Source organism: Camellia sinensis, chromosome 10 (genome assembly GCF_055761805.1).
Source record: "Camellia sinensis isolate YWXY chromosome 10, ASM5576180v1, whole genome shotgun sequence".
Taxonomy (NCBI): Eukaryota; Viridiplantae; Streptophyta; class Magnoliopsida; order Ericales; family Theaceae; genus Camellia; species Camellia sinensis.
Window position 1 is genome coordinate 70,972,976 of NC_138970.1, and position 18,948 is coordinate 70,991,923.

The 18,948-nt window shown below is 38.9% G+C and overlaps 1 protein-coding gene across 1 annotated transcript; it reads left to right on the plus strand.

The window, feature by feature from the left end:
- The first annotated feature begins 12,484 nt into the window (after positions 1-12,484).
- On the plus strand, positions 12,485-14,253 carry LOC145800474 (uncharacterized). Its single transcript, XM_082890155.1, has 5 exons — positions 12,485-12,667; positions 12,749-13,123; positions 13,372-13,699; positions 13,931-14,018; positions 14,112-14,253. Exons 1-5 carry the CDS (start codon positions 12,485-12,487, stop codon positions 14,251-14,253), a joined length of 1,116 nt encoding a protein of 371 aa, XP_082746281.1.
- The last annotated feature ends 4,695 nt before the right edge of the window (positions 14,254-18,948 follow it).

Genomic DNA, 18,948 nt, shown 5'->3' on the forward strand with positions numbered 1-18,948 from the left:
GGCATACAAGCTAGGAATGCAACATGACATGGCAAGGCACTTATGCAAGCACACAAGCATGCATATGGCAATACAAATGAGTGCAAAGATGGACTTAAACATGAATTAGGCAACTCTAAAATAGGCCTAAAACAGTAGCCAAAAGTGCTAAAGAGTGAGAGCTAAATGGCATGCACACACACATGCACATAAGGACCAACACTTAAGCATGAATCAAACAACATTCAAGCACACTTGAAAGGAGGGATCATGGACTAATTAGCATGCAACATGAGCCCTAAAATCATGTTATAAAATGATGCCAAATCAAGTTATAAATCAAGCCAAAACATGCAAAGAGTAGTCCAAGTGTTCAAGGCAAATCAATAATGCATTGAACTACACTTATCATGACCAAACATGGCATGCATTAAACAACTAAAAACAGATTTTTAGCATGTTAAAACAAGGCCAAAGGACTCCTTAGATGGCATCTAAGTGGCCCAAATACAAAGGCATACACCATGGCCAAAACATGGAGCATTGCAACACATGCTTTCAAAGCATTAAAGAGACATGCAAGGCAATCCAACAAGCATGGAAATGGGACTGAAATAGCATGTAGGATGATTCCAAATCATCAAAACAATGCAAAGATGGCATGCTACACATGCACATACTCAAGGCCAACAAGCCCAAATACAAAAGAGCTATATAATGCATGCTAAAATCAACCCAAATACTTATGGACAGACCTAGAACATGGCAAAATAAGCACATAATCTTCACAAGACTAAGCCTAAAACATGCTCCAACAAAGGCTAACAACCTAAGGCACATTAAGGCATAAACAAGGCATTACATGGCAACTATGCTAAACATGCATGGAATTCCAAAACCAACTTGAAATCATGTTATACCATGGATATATAAGCATGAAAAACAAACCAAACATGCTCAACACACACTCAAGCATAGGCTTCCTTAAGAGGCCAAAATATGCCCTTTTCAAGGACAACAAGGAGAGGGGATGGCCCTCTCCTTCTTGGGACTTCAAAGGGTCATCTTCACCACTGAAATCCCCCAAGATTTCAGTGGTGAAGAGACCTCAACACCAAAATCCCGGAGCTAACACAAAATGGCTCAAAATGAGGCCTTTTGAGGCCTAAGGGTGGTCAACACCCCTCAAACAACAAAACACTCTTAATAAACAATAAAGAGGGCTTAAAAATAGAACTTTTTTATGTTATACAATAATCACAAAAACAGCTCTAAGACTAGTAGAAAATCAATGCAAAAAAGGGGGAAAAAAGGACTAGTTTCTCACCCTTGATGCCTTCTTCAACAAAGATGCTCCAATGGCCTCCTTGAGCTTGAATCCAAGACCAAAACTTCAAAACACACTCTTTAGAACCTCAGCTCCTAGAGGAAGGTGAAACACTAGGTGTTTGTGTGCAATAGTGAGACACAAAACACCTAGTGTGCAAAATGAGAGGGAAAGAGAGATAGGTGAGTGTATCTAACCCTAACCCTAGAAAACCAGAGCTCTCCTCTGTATTTTCCTCTCACTAAAATGTCTAAAGCCTCCCCCTTGCCTTAGAGAGAGTTCCTCTCTATATTCCTCTTGTAAAGCTTACAAGACAAGCTTTGCAAGAGGGAGATCCCTCCATACACGTGTATGGAGGGGAGCAAAATCAATACAGCTGTCCTAAAATATCTACAAAAGCAGATGAACAGCAATCGGCCGGCAAAAAATGCCATCTTGGCCAAACAAAGTGCCGACCGGCACAAAAAAGTGCTGACCGGCAACAAATAGTGCCGACCGGCAAACTAAATTGCCGGTGGCAGCAAAAACCAGCCGGTGGCATCTAGCCACTGCCGGTGATAGGTGGGGATGGTCTACAAGCCCCACCCTGCCTCTCAAAGGCAAGATTCAAGTGTTTGGTGCAAAACCAGACACTAAACGGTCGAGTTCGGGGATCTTGAGGCGGGGCGCGCGAGCCGAGACCTCCGGGAACTCCAAACGAACACAAACATGGATAATCACCGAGTGTTCAAACGGTGACGTCCAAGTCTTGAGGACGGTCAAAAATGGGGTGTCTACAAAGAGTAGCATCTTTTACAACATTAGAGGCATCAATAGATTTAACAAAAGTGATTCCTCTAGGGCAATAGACAGGAAAATTAGTGAGAGTTCTATGTCTACCATTAGTCGAACCATCACCCATAATTGTACACCCAGTATCAGCCCAAATATTCTTTATAGAGTCAATAAACAATTGAAACTCTTTCTTTGAATCATTCAATAAAGGAACTCGAATTTCATGGTAGGTAGGAACTTTATATCCTAGACCAATGGCGATTGCAACAACAAACATGGGCTGAAAGTATATGGAATTGACAACATTCATTGGAACACATGTATCATACAAAAATTTTTCCAAAATCATATGTGCCCTATGTTGAGTTTCTTTAGTTGCAAGGGCACTTTTGATAGTTGGTTGAGAGCCCGTAGTGGTCTTTGGTGCAAAAAAATTATCAATTTTTTGCAAGTTCCTTTCCTTTTCCTCTTTGCGTCATTGTTGCTTTACTTTTATTCCTACTACTACCACCTTCGTTAATTAAGATGCTGTTATTGTGTAGTGGAATTATTTCTTCAACTTCAACATCATCCTCAAATTTGAAAACAGCCCGACCAAAGGGATTAGATTCCTCATTTCGTTTATTTTTCTCAGTAATTGCTTTCAAAGCCTCTTCCGTTTGATAGCTAACATCACCTGAAACTTTCTTACATGGCCCAACCTCACCAGACTTTCCTCCAAGATGTTGCTTCATTTTATTAATCTCTTTACCTTTGATAGTTTTCCCACAATACAAACATGTTAAGGTTTTTTTTCCATTAGGAGCTCGCCCCTCAGTTACATGGTCCCATGCTGGATCATATTTACCTCTTGTTGATGATGGGGTATTAGAGTGTGCTATTGAATTATGGCCAGATGAATCCATTTCACCTAAACCAACACTATATAATACATGTAGTAATATTTGAAATCATAAATTTATTATAAAAAATAGCATGAAATTAGAATTTTATTATCATGTATCTAACAGCTATGAAAACAAAAAACAAAAACTTGGAATTGTATAATTAGATGAAAGATTATATATATATATATATATATATATTATTCTTTCAATTTCTCAGCAACCAAACAGAGTAACAATTAGGATGATAAAGGTCACTAGCTCTGATGAATAATATTCGAAATACAATAATTAAGTCAAGAATCACATAAACCAATTACAGAAGTCATTTCCAATATTATTCAATTGTTTGTGAATTTCTGTTCTAACATTTTGTTTTGGCCCATTATAGAGACTCATTTGAGAAGCCTAACCAGAATAAACTAGGCAGAACCAAATCTGTTGAAGAATTCAAGCATAATTTTTAAATTTTTTTTTTTTAAATTTTTTTTGTTTCAACTACAATTGAGCCCACGGTGGTGGCCTTATCATCACAAGGAACAAATCAACAACCACTGTCCAGACAGAGAGATAAATTTATATCAAACAAGCTCAACAAGCATTTACAGATAGATAAATTTATATTAAACAAGCTCAACAAGCATTTAAATCAAATAAGATAGTTACCTAGAAAATAAAATTTCATCATAAACAAACAAACAAGAAGAGAAAGCTCTACTCACACCAAAAATTAATGGACTCTCTTCGATAGAAAAAAGAAAAGAAAAGAAAAAGCAAAGAGGAAGAGAGGGTGAAAGAAACAGAGACCATATTCGCCACCGCAGTAGAAGAGGAAGAGAAGGAGGAGAGAAAGAGAAGCATCACAGGTCATCGAATCGAAGTGCTCACCGGATTTGTGTCCTTCGTTCACTAGAAATCTACAGAGAGAAAGGCCAAAACCAGCGACACCATTTTGAGTTGAAAGAGAGATGAGCCGAATCTGTTGTAGCCCAAGAAATTGGGATTTTTTCAGTGCTATATACAAGTGCAACAAACCCGGCCAGTTCCCCATAACCCATTCGGGTCGCCGGTTTTGCCGGTTCACCCATGCGGGCCATCCGATTCTCTCAATTAACAACGGTTTTGAGGTAACTCTAGGTTTACAGGGTTTGCCGGACCGAAACCAGGCTCGGTTCCGGTTCGACCAGTTTGGCCGGCCTATCCGGTCTGGGTTTGTTAACATTGGTTGGGACACGGTCATATGATATGTGTTCATTCATGTAACGCCCTCAAAATATGATATAATAATTCATTCACAAGATCTATAGACATAATAGAAATGTTATATTTTCATTCATCAGAGTTAATATTACAAAAGATATCACATGCATTACACTTTCATAAATGTTCATCTTGAAACTATAGCATGTAACTCTAATTGAGAACAACAAAATAAATACCCTAAGGGCTTATATCATTCCAAGACTTCGCTTGGTTACAACAAAAGAAGAGTCTAGTCTCTATACAAGTAAAGCCCTCGGCTTGAATAAACATTCAACACAAAACGAAATCACAAAATCGGAGCCTTCAGCCCCTAAGCCTCCCAAGCTATGTCCTTGAAGGTGGCATGTCACCTGTACTTGAAAATGATTTCCCTAGTAGGGTGAGCCAAAGCCCAGTAGAGATATGCTAAACAATATATGAGAATTAACTAAGCTATCAATATCTGATAAATGTTCAATACTAGTAACCAACTTACACCTTTTTCATGACCAATCAATATCGACATCCGTATTTCAGTCCATTTCTATTCATTTAACCAAATCAATTCATTGACATAGTTCATTGTTATCTAAAAAATTCAAAACGAGACTATAACTCATTTATCAACACGTCAATAACAAACATTATTCAACGCTTCCATTTTCTTGCCATTTTATGGAATCACATCCGAGGGAACCGGTACCCATATATGTGTAATTTAGGGACTTTCACCTTGGACACTCCGACCAACTTAATTATCAACGGAGTCCATCCCCTATCTCCTCCCAAACAATGGAGTACACCCCCTATCTCCTCCTAAACAACGATACATATACAATGTATTTAAAAAGCATGTCATATACAAGTACTACCAAAATTCACATATTTAACAATTTAATCAATTCGTCATATTCAATGACAATATTCATATGACTAGTTCAAATTTACCTAGTCCTCAGGCAGTTTCTACAACAATCACAGCTATCCTCCACCGATAATCCAAAATAGATATTTTCTAAATAGATAAACAATTCTATCAACAGATAAATTATCAACTATTTCATAGGTGTGTGATTTATCAAACCAAACTACACCATTCAATCACATATTCTCCCAATTTCATAATTCCCAAACTAATTTCATTATTTACACAAATAGTTATTTCAACTCAACTTAGGGCAATGTTCCTCCTATTTCAAAACATCAACCCATAGGTCCAAATCTCACCATTTCAACAATGAAGAACCTCATACACAAACCCCCCAGGTTACTTTCTAAATCAACATGAAAACCTCTCTTTAGTTTAAAGCCCAAACCCTAACTTTTACCCAAATCTTCCCAAATCCCACCATTTATACAAAATGACAAACATCAAGGTTAAAACCCATATCAAAGAGTAGAATATCCCTACCTCAAGTGTAGAACCTCAAAGGAGAAAAAGGGAGAAACTTTGAAGATGGCGAAACTCCACCTTTTTCGGATTAAATGGAAACCCACGCAAAACTCTATCTTTTTAACAAAGGAAGCAGGGTAGAAAGACCCTAGATCATGTAGTATTTGTAGAGAGATAGAGAGAGTTTTAGAAAGAGGAGTTGCCGGATTAGGGTTTTGGGATGAAAAGAAATCAAAAAGCGAAGTAAAATCACTCTGCTGCGAACTGATATATGCAGTCCTCGCTCGAGCGAATGAGTCTTCGCTCTAGCGACAAGATATAATAGTGACCTCGCTTGAGCGTAGAAAGCGTTGCTCGAGCATAGAATGGAAAGCTTCAGGTCTACCATAAATGCAAACGCACGCTCAAGTGCAAGAAGCCTCGCTTGAGCGTAGGAACAACTAACACAAAGCTCGCTTGAGGGGAAGAAATCTCGCTTGAGCGAAGAACTTCTCCCTCCCCAGAAAAGCTGCGTGTGGCAGGAAACCTGAGAACTGTCAATTCTCGCTCGTGAGCAAGAATCCTCACTCGAGCGAAGAAGCAGATTACATAAGGCTCGCTCGAGCGCAAGAAGCCTCGCTCAAGCGAAGAAGCCAAAATCTGGGCAACAACATTCTAGACCAACTAACAACCAACCTGTTCGAAACACACCCAACATAATCCAAAACTCAAATACAAAGAGTCAAAAGAGAATAACAAGACAAGGATACGATATTCAACCACGGAACCCAAGTCTGGGACACAAAGAAGGTCGGGGCAAAACCAAGATCGCTATAACCTCCTTCTCTCAAATAATTTTGTCCTTGAAATTTTAGTGCAAGTTTCAAGACCATGATTATCCAACTCTCAAAATGATTACCATTCAACTCTCATCACCATGACCCACTCACTGGTCATTCCATCTCTTCACAAGAGAACAAATCCACTACATATACATAGCCCAACACATTTTACCAATATGAAAATTTTGAAAATTTAACTAATTTCAATACATCTTTCACATCTCCAAAACATATTCAATGTTCATAATAACTTGTACTTTCAAAATTAGATAACATATACAATGTCTAAGTTAAGCTTGCATTTCTGAAACATTTTTAACATTCACAATGCTTCATAATCCAAAACATATACAATGTTTTTATAGTCCATCAATAAAAACTAAAATTTCAACATATAATCAAACATTAACAAATAGGTCTGGATACTTCTCTCAGACCTCCAATTCACGCTCCCAAGTTGCTTCCTCAACCCTGTGATGTTTCCATAGTACTTTGACCAAGGAAATTGTCTTGCCTCGCAAGACTTGGTCCCACCTATCGAAGACTCGCATCGGTCTCTCCTCATACGAGGCATCTTCATTTACCTCTAAGTCGGTCCAATCCAACACATGTGATGGATTCGGCTCATATTTCCGAAGCATACTAATATGAAACACGTCATGCACTACAGAAAGTTGCGGAGGCAACGCCAAACGGTATGCAACCTCCCAAATATGCTCAAGGTTCTGAAAAGGGCCAATAATCCGAGGGGATAACTTCCCACTCTTCCCAAACATCATCAAACCCTGCCTAGGTGATATTTTAAAAAAGACATGATCACCCACCTCAAATGATAAAGGTCTCCTCCTACGGTCGGCATAACTCTTTTGGCGACTTTGGGCTGTAACCAACCTTTTACGGATAAGTGCCATTTTTCCTGTCGTTTCCCGAACCAACTTTGGACCTAACAAAGGTGCATCACCCATCTCGGTGTAACACACTGGGTATTTACACGGTCGGCCATACAAGGACTCAAACGGTGCCATGCCAATACTCGATTGGAAACTGTTATTGTAGGCAAACTCCACTAAGGGTAGGTGTCTCTCGCATGAACCTTTAAAATCAAGGACACAGCCTCTAAGCATATCCTCAAGGATTTGAATGGTACGCTCGGACCGTCTGTTGGTCTAAGGATGGTAAGCAGTACTAAAAGTCAATCTAGTGCCCAAGGCACTCTGCAAACTTTGCCACAACTGAGTAGTGAAACGTGGGTCTCTATCTGAGACAATCGTCACTGGGACCCCGTGCAACCTCACTATGTCCCGAATATACAGGTCAACAAGGTAATCTACCGAATCTCTTACGCGCATAGGGATAAAATGCGCTGACTTGGTCAGTCAATCAACTACCACCCAAATGGCTTCACTACCCCGTTGAGTCCTCAGAAGGCCCATAACAAAATCCATCGTGACATGCTCCCACTTCCACTCAGTTATAGGTAAGGGTTGCAATAAACTCGCTGGCCTCTGATGTTTGGCCTTCACTTGCTAGCAAGTAAGGTACTTCGATACAAACACTGCCACATCCTTCTTCATAATCCTCTACGAAAACTGGCAATTCAAATCATGATACATCTTCGTGCCTCCCGGATGCACCGCAAGGCGTGAATGGTGGAACTCTCGGAGTACTTCCTCTCTGCAAGACTCCAGTACAAACAAGCGATCACACGGTATCTCACACTAAAGTCGGGATACACAGTCAAACCCTTCTCTACCTTCCCACTGGAGATCTTCTCCCGGAGGAATTCTACTTCAAAGTCGCCCTTCTGTGCTTCTAACACTCGGTTCACAAGTGTAGGTTGTGCAACCACAGAGAACAAGGCTACAGACTCAACAGACTCACCCAGATGCAAGTCAAATTCCCCAAGTGCACCCAACATCTCCCACTCTCGAATAGCTATACAAGCCACACTACTGATGGAGTTCCTACTTAGGGTATCTGCTACAACATTGGCCTTGCCCGGATGATAATGTAACTCGAAGTCATAATCCTCTATGAACTCCATCCAACCTTTTCTGCCTCAAATTTTAGTCCTGTGTAAACAGATACTTCAGACTCTTATTATCAGAAAGCATCTCAAGCCTCTCACCATACAGTTAGTGTCCCTAAATTTTCAAGGCAAAAATCACAGCTGCTAACTCTAAATCATGAGTAGGGTAGTTTCGCTCATGTGTTTTCATCTGCCATGAGCCATAGGCTGCTATTTTCCCCTCTCGCATTAGCACACAACCCAAACCCTCTCGTGAGGCATCACAATACATAGAATAGCCCAAACCCCTCTCCAGAATAATCAAGACTAGAGCGGAGGTAAGTTTAACTTTAAGCTCTTGGAACGACTTTTCACAAGTCTCACTCCACACAAATTTGACCCCTTTCCACTTCAATCTAGTCAAAGGCGAAGCTAGTCTGGAGAAATCTTTCACAAACCGACGGTAATACCCGGCCAATCCCAGAAAACTACGGATCTCTAAGGCATTCTTAGGTTGTGCCCAATCTTGCACTGTCTCAATTTTGGATGAATCTACAGTCACTCCTTCCCCAGATACCACATGGCCTAAAAACTTAACCTCTTTTAGCCAGAACTCACACTTCTCAAACTTAGCATATAGTTTATGGGATCTAAGAAACTTAAGCACCACTCACAAGTGTTCCTCGCGCTCCTCCTCAAAGGGTGAGTAAATCAAAATGTCATCCACAAAGTCGACCACAAAATGATCTAAGAACTCCTGGAAGATCCGGTTCATCAAGTCCATAAACACAGCTGGGGCATTGGTTAGCCCAAAGGCATTACCATAAACTTATAATGGCCATACCGCATACAGAATGCTGTCTTCGGGAGATCCTCCTCCCTTACCCTCAACTGGTGGTAACCCGATCTCAAGTCTATCTTAGAGAAATAGCGAGACCCTTTCAACTGATCAAATAGGTCATCTATACGAGGCATATGATACTTGTTCTTAACCGTAATCCGGTTCAACTTTCGGTAATCGATACAAAGTCTCAAGGCTCTATCTTTCTTTTTAAAGCCCTTATCTAGTAATTCTTGGAGTTGAATCTTCAACTCGCTTAACTCAGCTGGTGCAAAATGATATGGTGCCATGGATATCGGTGCCGTGCCAGGCACTAGATCAATAGAGAACTCGATCTCTCGGTGGGGTGGTAAACTAATAAGATCCTCAAGAAAGACGTCCGAGTACTCACAAACCACTCTTGGTAACACAACCCGGTCCTTATCACACTCACTACTCATAAAGCTAGCGAGAAGACAACTAAGCTCACTCCGCCCACGTGGATCATACACTAGTGATAAGACTCTACCAACCTGATCTCTCAAGAAATGAAAACAATCACCACTCAAAGTACATACAGTAACCCTCTGACGGTAGCAATCTATAACAACCTGATATGACGATAGCTAGTCCATACCCAAAATAACATCAAAATCAGTCATATCCATCAATATAAAAGAAATCAAAAGCCGGCAATCGGCGACCTCTATATCACTGTCCCGATATCCCTGTTTCAGAACCATCTTACCCCCAACAGGTGACACAACACAAATAGGAGATGCTAACTGCGCCAACTCCAACCCCAAAATAGATGCAAATGCAGAAGAAATAAATAAATGGGATGCACCCGTATCAATCAACATATTAGCAACCGAGTTGCAAAACAAAAAGTTACCTCTCATAAGAGATGGAGCCGGTACAAGATTTGGCTCTGTAACAGCATACACGTGTTCTGTAGGTCTCTGATCAACTTGCTCACCTCTCGGAGCATAAGACTGCTGCATTGACTGAGCTGAAGAGGCTCCCTCATTGATCCTTGAGGCTTGTACTGACTAAGTTGGCTGGTGACTCTGTGTCTACCTCGAACCAGACGCACTAGGTGTGCCACCCAACTGTGGGCAAAACCTCTTCAAGTGCCCCACTTGCCCACACTGATAACAAGTGAGCAGCTGGCCTCTGCCCTGATTCTGGCCTTAGGAACGAGCTGAAGATGAAGCCGCTCGCTGCCCTCCTCCCCTTTGTGGCCAAGCTGGAGACTTGTGGCCAAGGTTTTGAAACCTGGACTGGACTGGCCCGTTCAACCAATGATTGGGTGAGGTTCCGGTCCAGTTGGCCCTCTTAAACCGGTCAAATATAAAAACCGGTGTATTTATATAGAACCAGTGAAATCGGTGGTTTAACCGGTGAATCGGTCGAACCGGTACCGAGTTAATTGAACCGGGGCGGTTTGCTTATATATATATATAAAATCAGATCTATTTTTCTTTTTCGTTGCTTATCTTCAGAGCAGCCATCTAGGGCTTCTTCACACAGGTCTCTTCCCTCTGTCAGAGCATCCGATCTATCTCTCTCTATTTTTTTTTCGCCATTAACGAATCAAATCAAGTTCTCAACTCAACTTACACACTGATTCACCACCACTGCTGCCAAAAATCTCAGCTACCAGCAGCCTCCAGGTATTATTTTGATGAATCTTTGATGATCTCCTTCTTTGTTTTTCAAAAAAATTGGGTTTACTTTCAATGGCTCTGTTTTCAATTTTCCTTTTTCTCTATTTTTTTTTACAAAATGAAAACTATATAGAGATTCTCACAAAACAATTTTAGAATGAAAAATATATAGAGATTTTTTATTCTTCTATTTTTTGTTTTTTTCTTTAGAAATTCCCCCCCTTTATAGATAGATATATAGAAAACATATTTTGAATTGAAATGATGCACTAATTTCCCAATGTCAAACGACTACTGCTTCAATACTAGTTTTGTTTATGGCAATACCTGTTCACCTTTGGATTTGAATGTCAAAAAGAAATAAAATAAAATATATACTGTATTTGGCTTGTCCAAAATTAGTAAGCTATTTTTGTTAGTGAAGGAGGAAAATTTTACCTAGATCCCAATATGAAGTAGAGCCTGGAGGATCATCATTGGATTCTCACAGAAAATTACAAAGAAAAAAAAAATTCCTCTACTGAGTTGGCTTTATTTGATCTCCTTGTTTAGCATTATATGAAAAAAATCATCTATTGTCACTTGATATGCTAAATTAATTGTTGCTGTAGATAGAATGCAAAATTATTTGTCCTGTTACTGCTGTTGTTGCTATAGATAGAATAGAATGAAAAATTTTGTCACATGATATACTAAATTAATTGTTTGATTTCCTTTTTCTTGCTTTGGATACCCATGAATAATTGTGATTATTTTCCTTTTCTTATGACGTATTTTACTGCATGCATCTAATAGTTAGAAGAAAATTAACTTTCAAATTTTGAACTACACTTAATTTAATTATTGTATTGAATCTGTCTTTTTTTTTTCTTTTCTTTTTTTATTTTAATTGAGTCTTTGCCCAGAATAGGAGTACTTTTTTATTATGATTGTTGTATTGTATTGTAATGAATCCTACTTTCTAGAATATTAATTTGAATAGGAGTACTTTTTTTCTTTTTTCTTTTTTTCATTTGTTCTTATTCTACCTTATAGTTATGAGAGATGTTATCTGGCCATAATTCAACAGCTAATTCCACTCAAGCCACAAGGGAAAAATCTGATATTTCATGGGCACATGTTATCGAGGGACGAGATGCCAATGGGAAGAAGACTTACTCATGTATGTATTGTGGGAAAACTATTAAAGGTGGAGGGATTAATAGAATGAAGCAACATATTGCAAAGAAGTCAGGTGAGGTTGGGCTATGTAAAGAAGTTCCCCCAGATATTCAATATCAAATGCATGAGTCTTTGAAAGCATTTGATGAAAAGAAGAAGCAAAGTGAAGAAAATTATGATCAATTAAATCCTTATGGTCCAAGTGGCTTTCAATTTGAGGGTGATGATGTTTATGTTAATGTTGATGATGAGGCAGATGAGGGTGTAGGAACAATTCCTCGGAACAATAAGGGCATTTCAATCAATGAAGAAGCTGGAAGTGGGAATAAGAGTAGAGCACCAATGACATAGAAAGGGAAGGGGAAGAGACATGAACCAACAAAAATCGGTGATTATTTTGCACCGATGACCACTCTGGGTTCTCAACCAACTATCAAAAGTGCCCTCCAAACTAAAGAAGCCACACATAGAGCACATATGATTGTTGGCAAATTCTTTTATGATACTTGTATTCCAATCAATGTTGTGAACTCCATTTATTTTCAGTCCATGTTTGATGTCGCAATTGCCATTGGTCCAGGATATAAGGTCCCTACGTACCATCAACTTCGAGTTCCTTTATTGAGAGACTAAAAAAAAGAGCATCAATTGTATATTGACACTTTGAAGAGTTCGTGGGCTGCTTGTGGATGTACTATTATGGGTGATGGTTGGACTGATGGTAGACAAAGAAATCTAATAAATTTTCTTGTCTATAGCCCTATGGAAATTGCTTTTGTGAAATCAATTGATGCCTCTGATGCTGTCAAAGATGCTATTCTTCTTTCTAAATTGTTTCTAGAGGTTATTGAGTGGGTAAGCGTGTCGAATGTTGTTTATATGGTGACAGATAATGGAGCAAATTATAAAGTTGCTAGAGGACTTGTAAATGCTACTTACAAATCTATAAATTGGTCTCCACGTGCAGCTCATTGCTTGAACTTAATCTTAAGTGAAATTTCCAAGATGAATCATGTGCATGAGCTTGCTATTAAGGCATCAACGGTGACAAGGTGCATATACAACCGTTCATAGTTGTTAGCTCGATTGAGAAAGAAGAAGAGTTGGATTGAAATTGTACGCCCAGGAGCAACGTGCTTTGCCACTACTCTCCTTGCATTGTATAGTATTCATAAGCATATTCATGATTTGCAAGCTTTGGTAACAAGTAAGGAGTTTGCAAGTTCAAGATTTGCCAAAGAGAAAAAAGGAAAGGATGCCATTGATATCATTTAGATAAACAATTTTGAAAGGATTGCTTTATCACTGTTAAGATTGTTGAGCCAATTATGCGTCTCTTGCGTATTGTTGATGGAGATGAGAAACCGTCCATGGGATATGTTTATGAAGGCATGCATAGGGCAATCAAAGGTATTAAAGATATTTTCAAGAGAAATAAGAGGTTGTATAGGCCTTACACAATAATCATTAAAACTCGTTGGGATAATCAATTGCGGAAGAATATACATGTGGCTACTTATTGGTTGAACCCAGCTTTTCAATATGATCAAGCTTCATTTTGCAAAAAGCCAGAGGTTATGAATAGTGTACTTGATGTGATTGAAACTAAAGTCACATCAAGTAAAACGAAGCTCATGAATGAACTTAGATTGTTTCGAGATTGACAAGACAATTTTGGAAGAGAGCTTGCCATTACTACATCAAAGAAAACACAACCTGGTAATCTCTCTCTCTTTTTTTAATGGTAATTATCATTATTATATGCTTTTGATTGGAATATTTTATCTCATTTATCTATTTCTTGTTTCTTTTTATTTTTTATAATATATTTCTTTCTTTCTTGATAATAAGATGAACGGTGGAAGATGTTTGGACACAGTGCTCCAAATTTGCAAAAGTTAGCCATTCGAATTCTTAGTCAAACTAGCAGCTCTTCTAGGTGTGAAAGGAATTAAATTAATCTTTCTCATATAGTAACTAATGGATTCTTTATTTTATTCATTTATTTAGTCTTACAATTGAATCAATATAGGAAGTATTACAAAACAAGGAATTATGATCCCATTGACATTGAAAGCATTGACAAAACTGAGTTTTGGATTATTGAAGAAGAAATACTAGAACAAGAGGAGCCTCCATTGCTTGATTATGATGAGCTCGAAAAAATGCTTTAAGAAGAAGATGAGCCTCCACGATATAAGAAGCAATGTCATGGTCTATGAGATGGTTAGAAAATAATGTTTCATCATTATTCAACAAATTTTTTTTTTTATTTTTTTTTTATTTTTTTTTATCTATCTTTCTCATGATAGCTTAATGATTTTATTTTAACTATTGTAGATGATGTTGAGGATGATGCGGAGGTAGAATTTCTTGGAGATGATATCGACTTGGAATCTTTTGGTGATGTGAACATTGATAATAGATCAAACAATCCGAGCTGTAGTGCAAATGCGAATGAAAATGATGATGATGATTGGCTAAATTATCATCCCTAGGCGATATAGGCAAAAATCAAAGATTGTTTGTGATGTTATGTTGTGTTGCGTTGAATTTTGTTCTTTTCTATATTTTTTTTTATTTTTAAGAATGATGTCATGTAGTAAACATCTTTTCACATTTGTTGCTTGAGATTTATGTTTTTTGTCTGTGAACTTTGGACTTAGTTTTGTCTTTTTTGTGACTTATGTTTTATGGATTGCTTTAGTTGGATGCTTTCATAATTTTTATTACTATGATTGTTGTTTTAATGGCTAAATTTTCATCTTTAATTTTATTTGTTATTAGTATGTGAAGTGTTATGGCTTATATTTAGGATTTTTTTTTTTAAGTATAGAAAACATCACTAAAAATGTTTAAGAATTTTTTTAAAAAAAATTGGAAATTTAATATTTAAATTATTAATTTATATTTTTTTAAAAATTATTTATGACATAATTATGACGTCACGATTCGATCCAGTTCAACCAACCGGTTGAACAGATGACGCGTCCACCTGATCATTTTTCCGGTTCGTTCACCGGTCCAGTTTTTAAAACCTTGCTTGTGGCCCAACTGACCACATTTGAAACAAATAACGTCTCCCTGACCGCCTCTCCCAGAACTCAAACTCGGCACTGGAAAGGTGAATCTCGAATGTGCTCCTTGGGACTGCTGAGGGTTAGAGCCCCTCTGCCTCTTACTGTCCCCCTGACCATCCTGACTCCTCTTGGAGTCGCTCATCCTCTCCTCCTCTGCATGCATAATAGTCTCAAGTTGGGCTGCAGCCTCCACATGGCGCCTATAATCTCTAATCATGGACCCGACAACTCTAAACATGAGCCCGGTCCTCAGTCTCTTCTCAAACTCCAGACAACGGCGTTCCTCAGTCGCCACTAACTCCGGTGCAAACCTAGACAAGCTAGTAAAGGTGGCCTTAAACTTAGCCACTGGTGTATTCAACTGTACCAAGTTGGAGAACTGATCCCTCAACTTTTGCCTCACTGTAGCAGGCAAGTACTTATCCTGGAAGGCTTCAACAAAGGCTTCCTAGGTTCTTTTAATGCATCCCCGCACATACTTCCACCACTGACCCGCATCTCCCTTCAGCTGGAAAGACGCCAAGGTCACTCTCAAACCTCCATCTTCGATGCCAAGCATCTCAAACGCCATCGTCATCTGTTCAAGCCACTCATCAGCCTTCAGTGGCTCTTTGGGGTCACCTAAAAACTCGTCCGGATTCGACCAGAAGAACTCCCTCTTTAGAAAAGATGACCTTGCCTCAGCTACTTAGGCTTGGACTTGATTCTCAGCCCTGAGAATGTCCATTGATTCCCTCAATGCTCCAGCCATCTCACAGGCCAAGGCGCCCATGGCTTGCTGACCAACCGGTTCGACCACATTGGCCTAACCAACTCCTTCCTCCTACGCTAGAATCTTATCTGGTATAGGCATCTCATGCCTCCTAGGCCTACCATGCCTACCGCCACGACCTTGTCTTAACATCCTAATGAAGGTAACAAAGAGATTAGCACATTTACAAATGTGTCGAAGCTATCTCACTCGCGTCTTAATATGATGGATGGACAATAGTAATTCACTCCACTTAAGTACATAACCACATACAAATTTTATTTTCGGATAATGACTGTCCCGAGGCGTCGCTAGAGTTCCAGTTAGAAACAACAGTGATCAAGTGCCTTCCAACAGGACTCCCAGAAACCCATAGACCCGATCAATATCCTAGAAATGAAACCCCATACCCATATAACCACATAAGCATGTTATCATATAAGCACATAACATCATACTTAAGTCTATAACAAGCGAGACAAACCCATTGTGGTACTAACCACTTCCCACGTACCCAAAGTATTCAAACCCGGTATGCTCTAATACCAAGTTGAAGCGCCCTCAAAATATGATATAATCAATCATTCACAAGATTTATAGACATAATAGAAATGTTATGTTTTTATTCATCAGAGTTAATATTACAAAAGATATCACATGCATTACACTTTCATAAATGTTCATTTTGAAACTATAGCATGAACTCTAATCGAGAACAACAAAATAGATGCCCTAAGGGCTTACATCTTTCCAAGACTTTGCTTGGTTACAACAAAAGAAGAGTGTAGTCTCTATACAAGTAAAGCCCTCGGTTTGAATAAACATTCAACACAAAACGAAATCACAAAACTGGAGCCTTCATCCCCTAATCCTCCCAAACTATGTCCTTGGAGATGGCATGTCACCTGTACCTGAAAATGATTTCCCAAGTAGGGTGAGCCAAAGCCCAGTAGAGATATGCTAAACAATATATGAGAATTAACTAAGCTATTAGCATTTGATAAATGTTCAATACTAGTAACCAACTTACACCTTTTTCATGACCAATCAATATCGACATCCGTATTTCAGTCCATTTCTATTCATTTATCCAAATCAATTCATTGACATAGTTCATTGTTATCTAAATAATTCAAAATGAGACTACAACTCATTTATCAACACGTCAATAACAAACATTATTCAGCACTTCAATTTTCTTGCCATTTTACGGAATCACATCCGAGGGAACCGGTACCCATATATGTGTAATTTCGGGACTTTCACCCTGGACACTCCAACCAACTTAATTATCAAGGGAGTCCATCCCCTATCTCCTCCCAAACAATGGAGTACATCCCCTATCTCCTTCCAAACAACGATACATATACAATGTATTTAAAAAGCATGTCATATACAATTACTACCAAAATTCACATATTCAACAATTTAATCAATTCGTGATATTTAATGACAATATTCATATGACTAGTTCCAATTTACTTAGTCCATAAGCAGTTTCTACAACAATCACAGCTATTCTCCACTGATAGCTGTAGACGCGCTCGAATCAGGCTTGCTACTACAGTTCGGACTCAAATGTCACGGTTCTAAATCTAATCTCACAATGTGCGATGTGAGACCGATAAATCATCAAAGAGTCCAAATCTGGCAAATTGTTTTGGAAAAAACAAGTGCCAAACATGAACTGCTTTGCCAGATATAGAGTCGCCACCTAAATATTTTATTTTGAAAAAATTTAGGAAACCCTGACTCGTGCCTAAGGCCACGTGTCTGTCATCACCAAAGTTGCATTGCTCGGGAATTTGGGTATGATTAGGAAAGGTCATTTAATGAGCACCCCCGCTCGCCCGATCAAAGATCGGCCTGTACTAAGCATGATTTCAAGTTTTTAAAAACACATGCGTTCTTATTCCGGTTAATTAGCTAGAATTACTATGTGATGCGCACAACAAAACAAGTGGACTAGATCGCCTAATTTGGAATAAAGCATTTCATATTCGTGTGCTTGGAAAATGGTTTGAAGTTTGCTGCTCGCAAGTAGGCTAAAATGCAGATTTCAATTAATTGTCCCAATTCAAGTAATCCAACCTTCACCCACAGACATTTAGGCAGTTAATCACGTAAGCAAATAGCCTCATGGCAAGCATGCTTTCATGGCAACATTAACACACATGCAGTATGCCAAAGCGTAAACACTCACAGTGTACTCCAAGCCAAAACAAGGAACTAGTTAGAAATCATGCATGATCCTAGTTCATGTTAGAATGGCTAATGCAACACATGCGAAAATGCATTTAAGATAGGCTCGGCTATTCTAGAATGTCATGTGAAAATCCAACTTTATACATGTATTCAAATAGGAATTGAAATACAATGCAGTCAGTATGATGCGCCAAGCCCGGTGCATGTAGTGCAGATGAATGATGCACGCATGCAAGCATAAGGTATGCTAAATGAAATATGTCCTAAAACTAACCATCATAAGAGGTTAAGTAAAAGGGAGAAAGAAATGGGGATTGGAAGACATGCATCACACACACGCACGCTTATTACAACAATTGGCTCTCTCGAGGGAGAGATCGAATAAAGAGCTAACTAGCTAATCTAAGCTAATTAAACTAATTATTACACAACAAATTAATTAACTAATCCTAGTTAACTAATTATTACAAAACGAATTGAAAAGTTAACGCATTAACTAATTAAAGGTACAAACCAAAGCAAAAGCAAGCTATCTAAGCATGGCAGCCTAGGAAAGCAATAAAGCATGGCCCTTGGAGGGAGAAGATTGCATGCATGCCCGGTCGCCTTGTTCGGAAATCCAATGCGATGCCCCGATTTGCCTCTGTTTTCATTTGTTCTCAGAAACTTGCACCAAGCTCTAGAAAGCTGAAACTTCACCTTGGGAGTCCTGTGGGAGGGTGGCCGACCACTTTTCGTCTCTCCAGACACCTGCCGACCACTTTTGATTGCTGAAAACCAAAAAAAGTGGTCGGCCAGCTACTTTTTTTGGCTGGCCGACCAGTTGTTGCTGC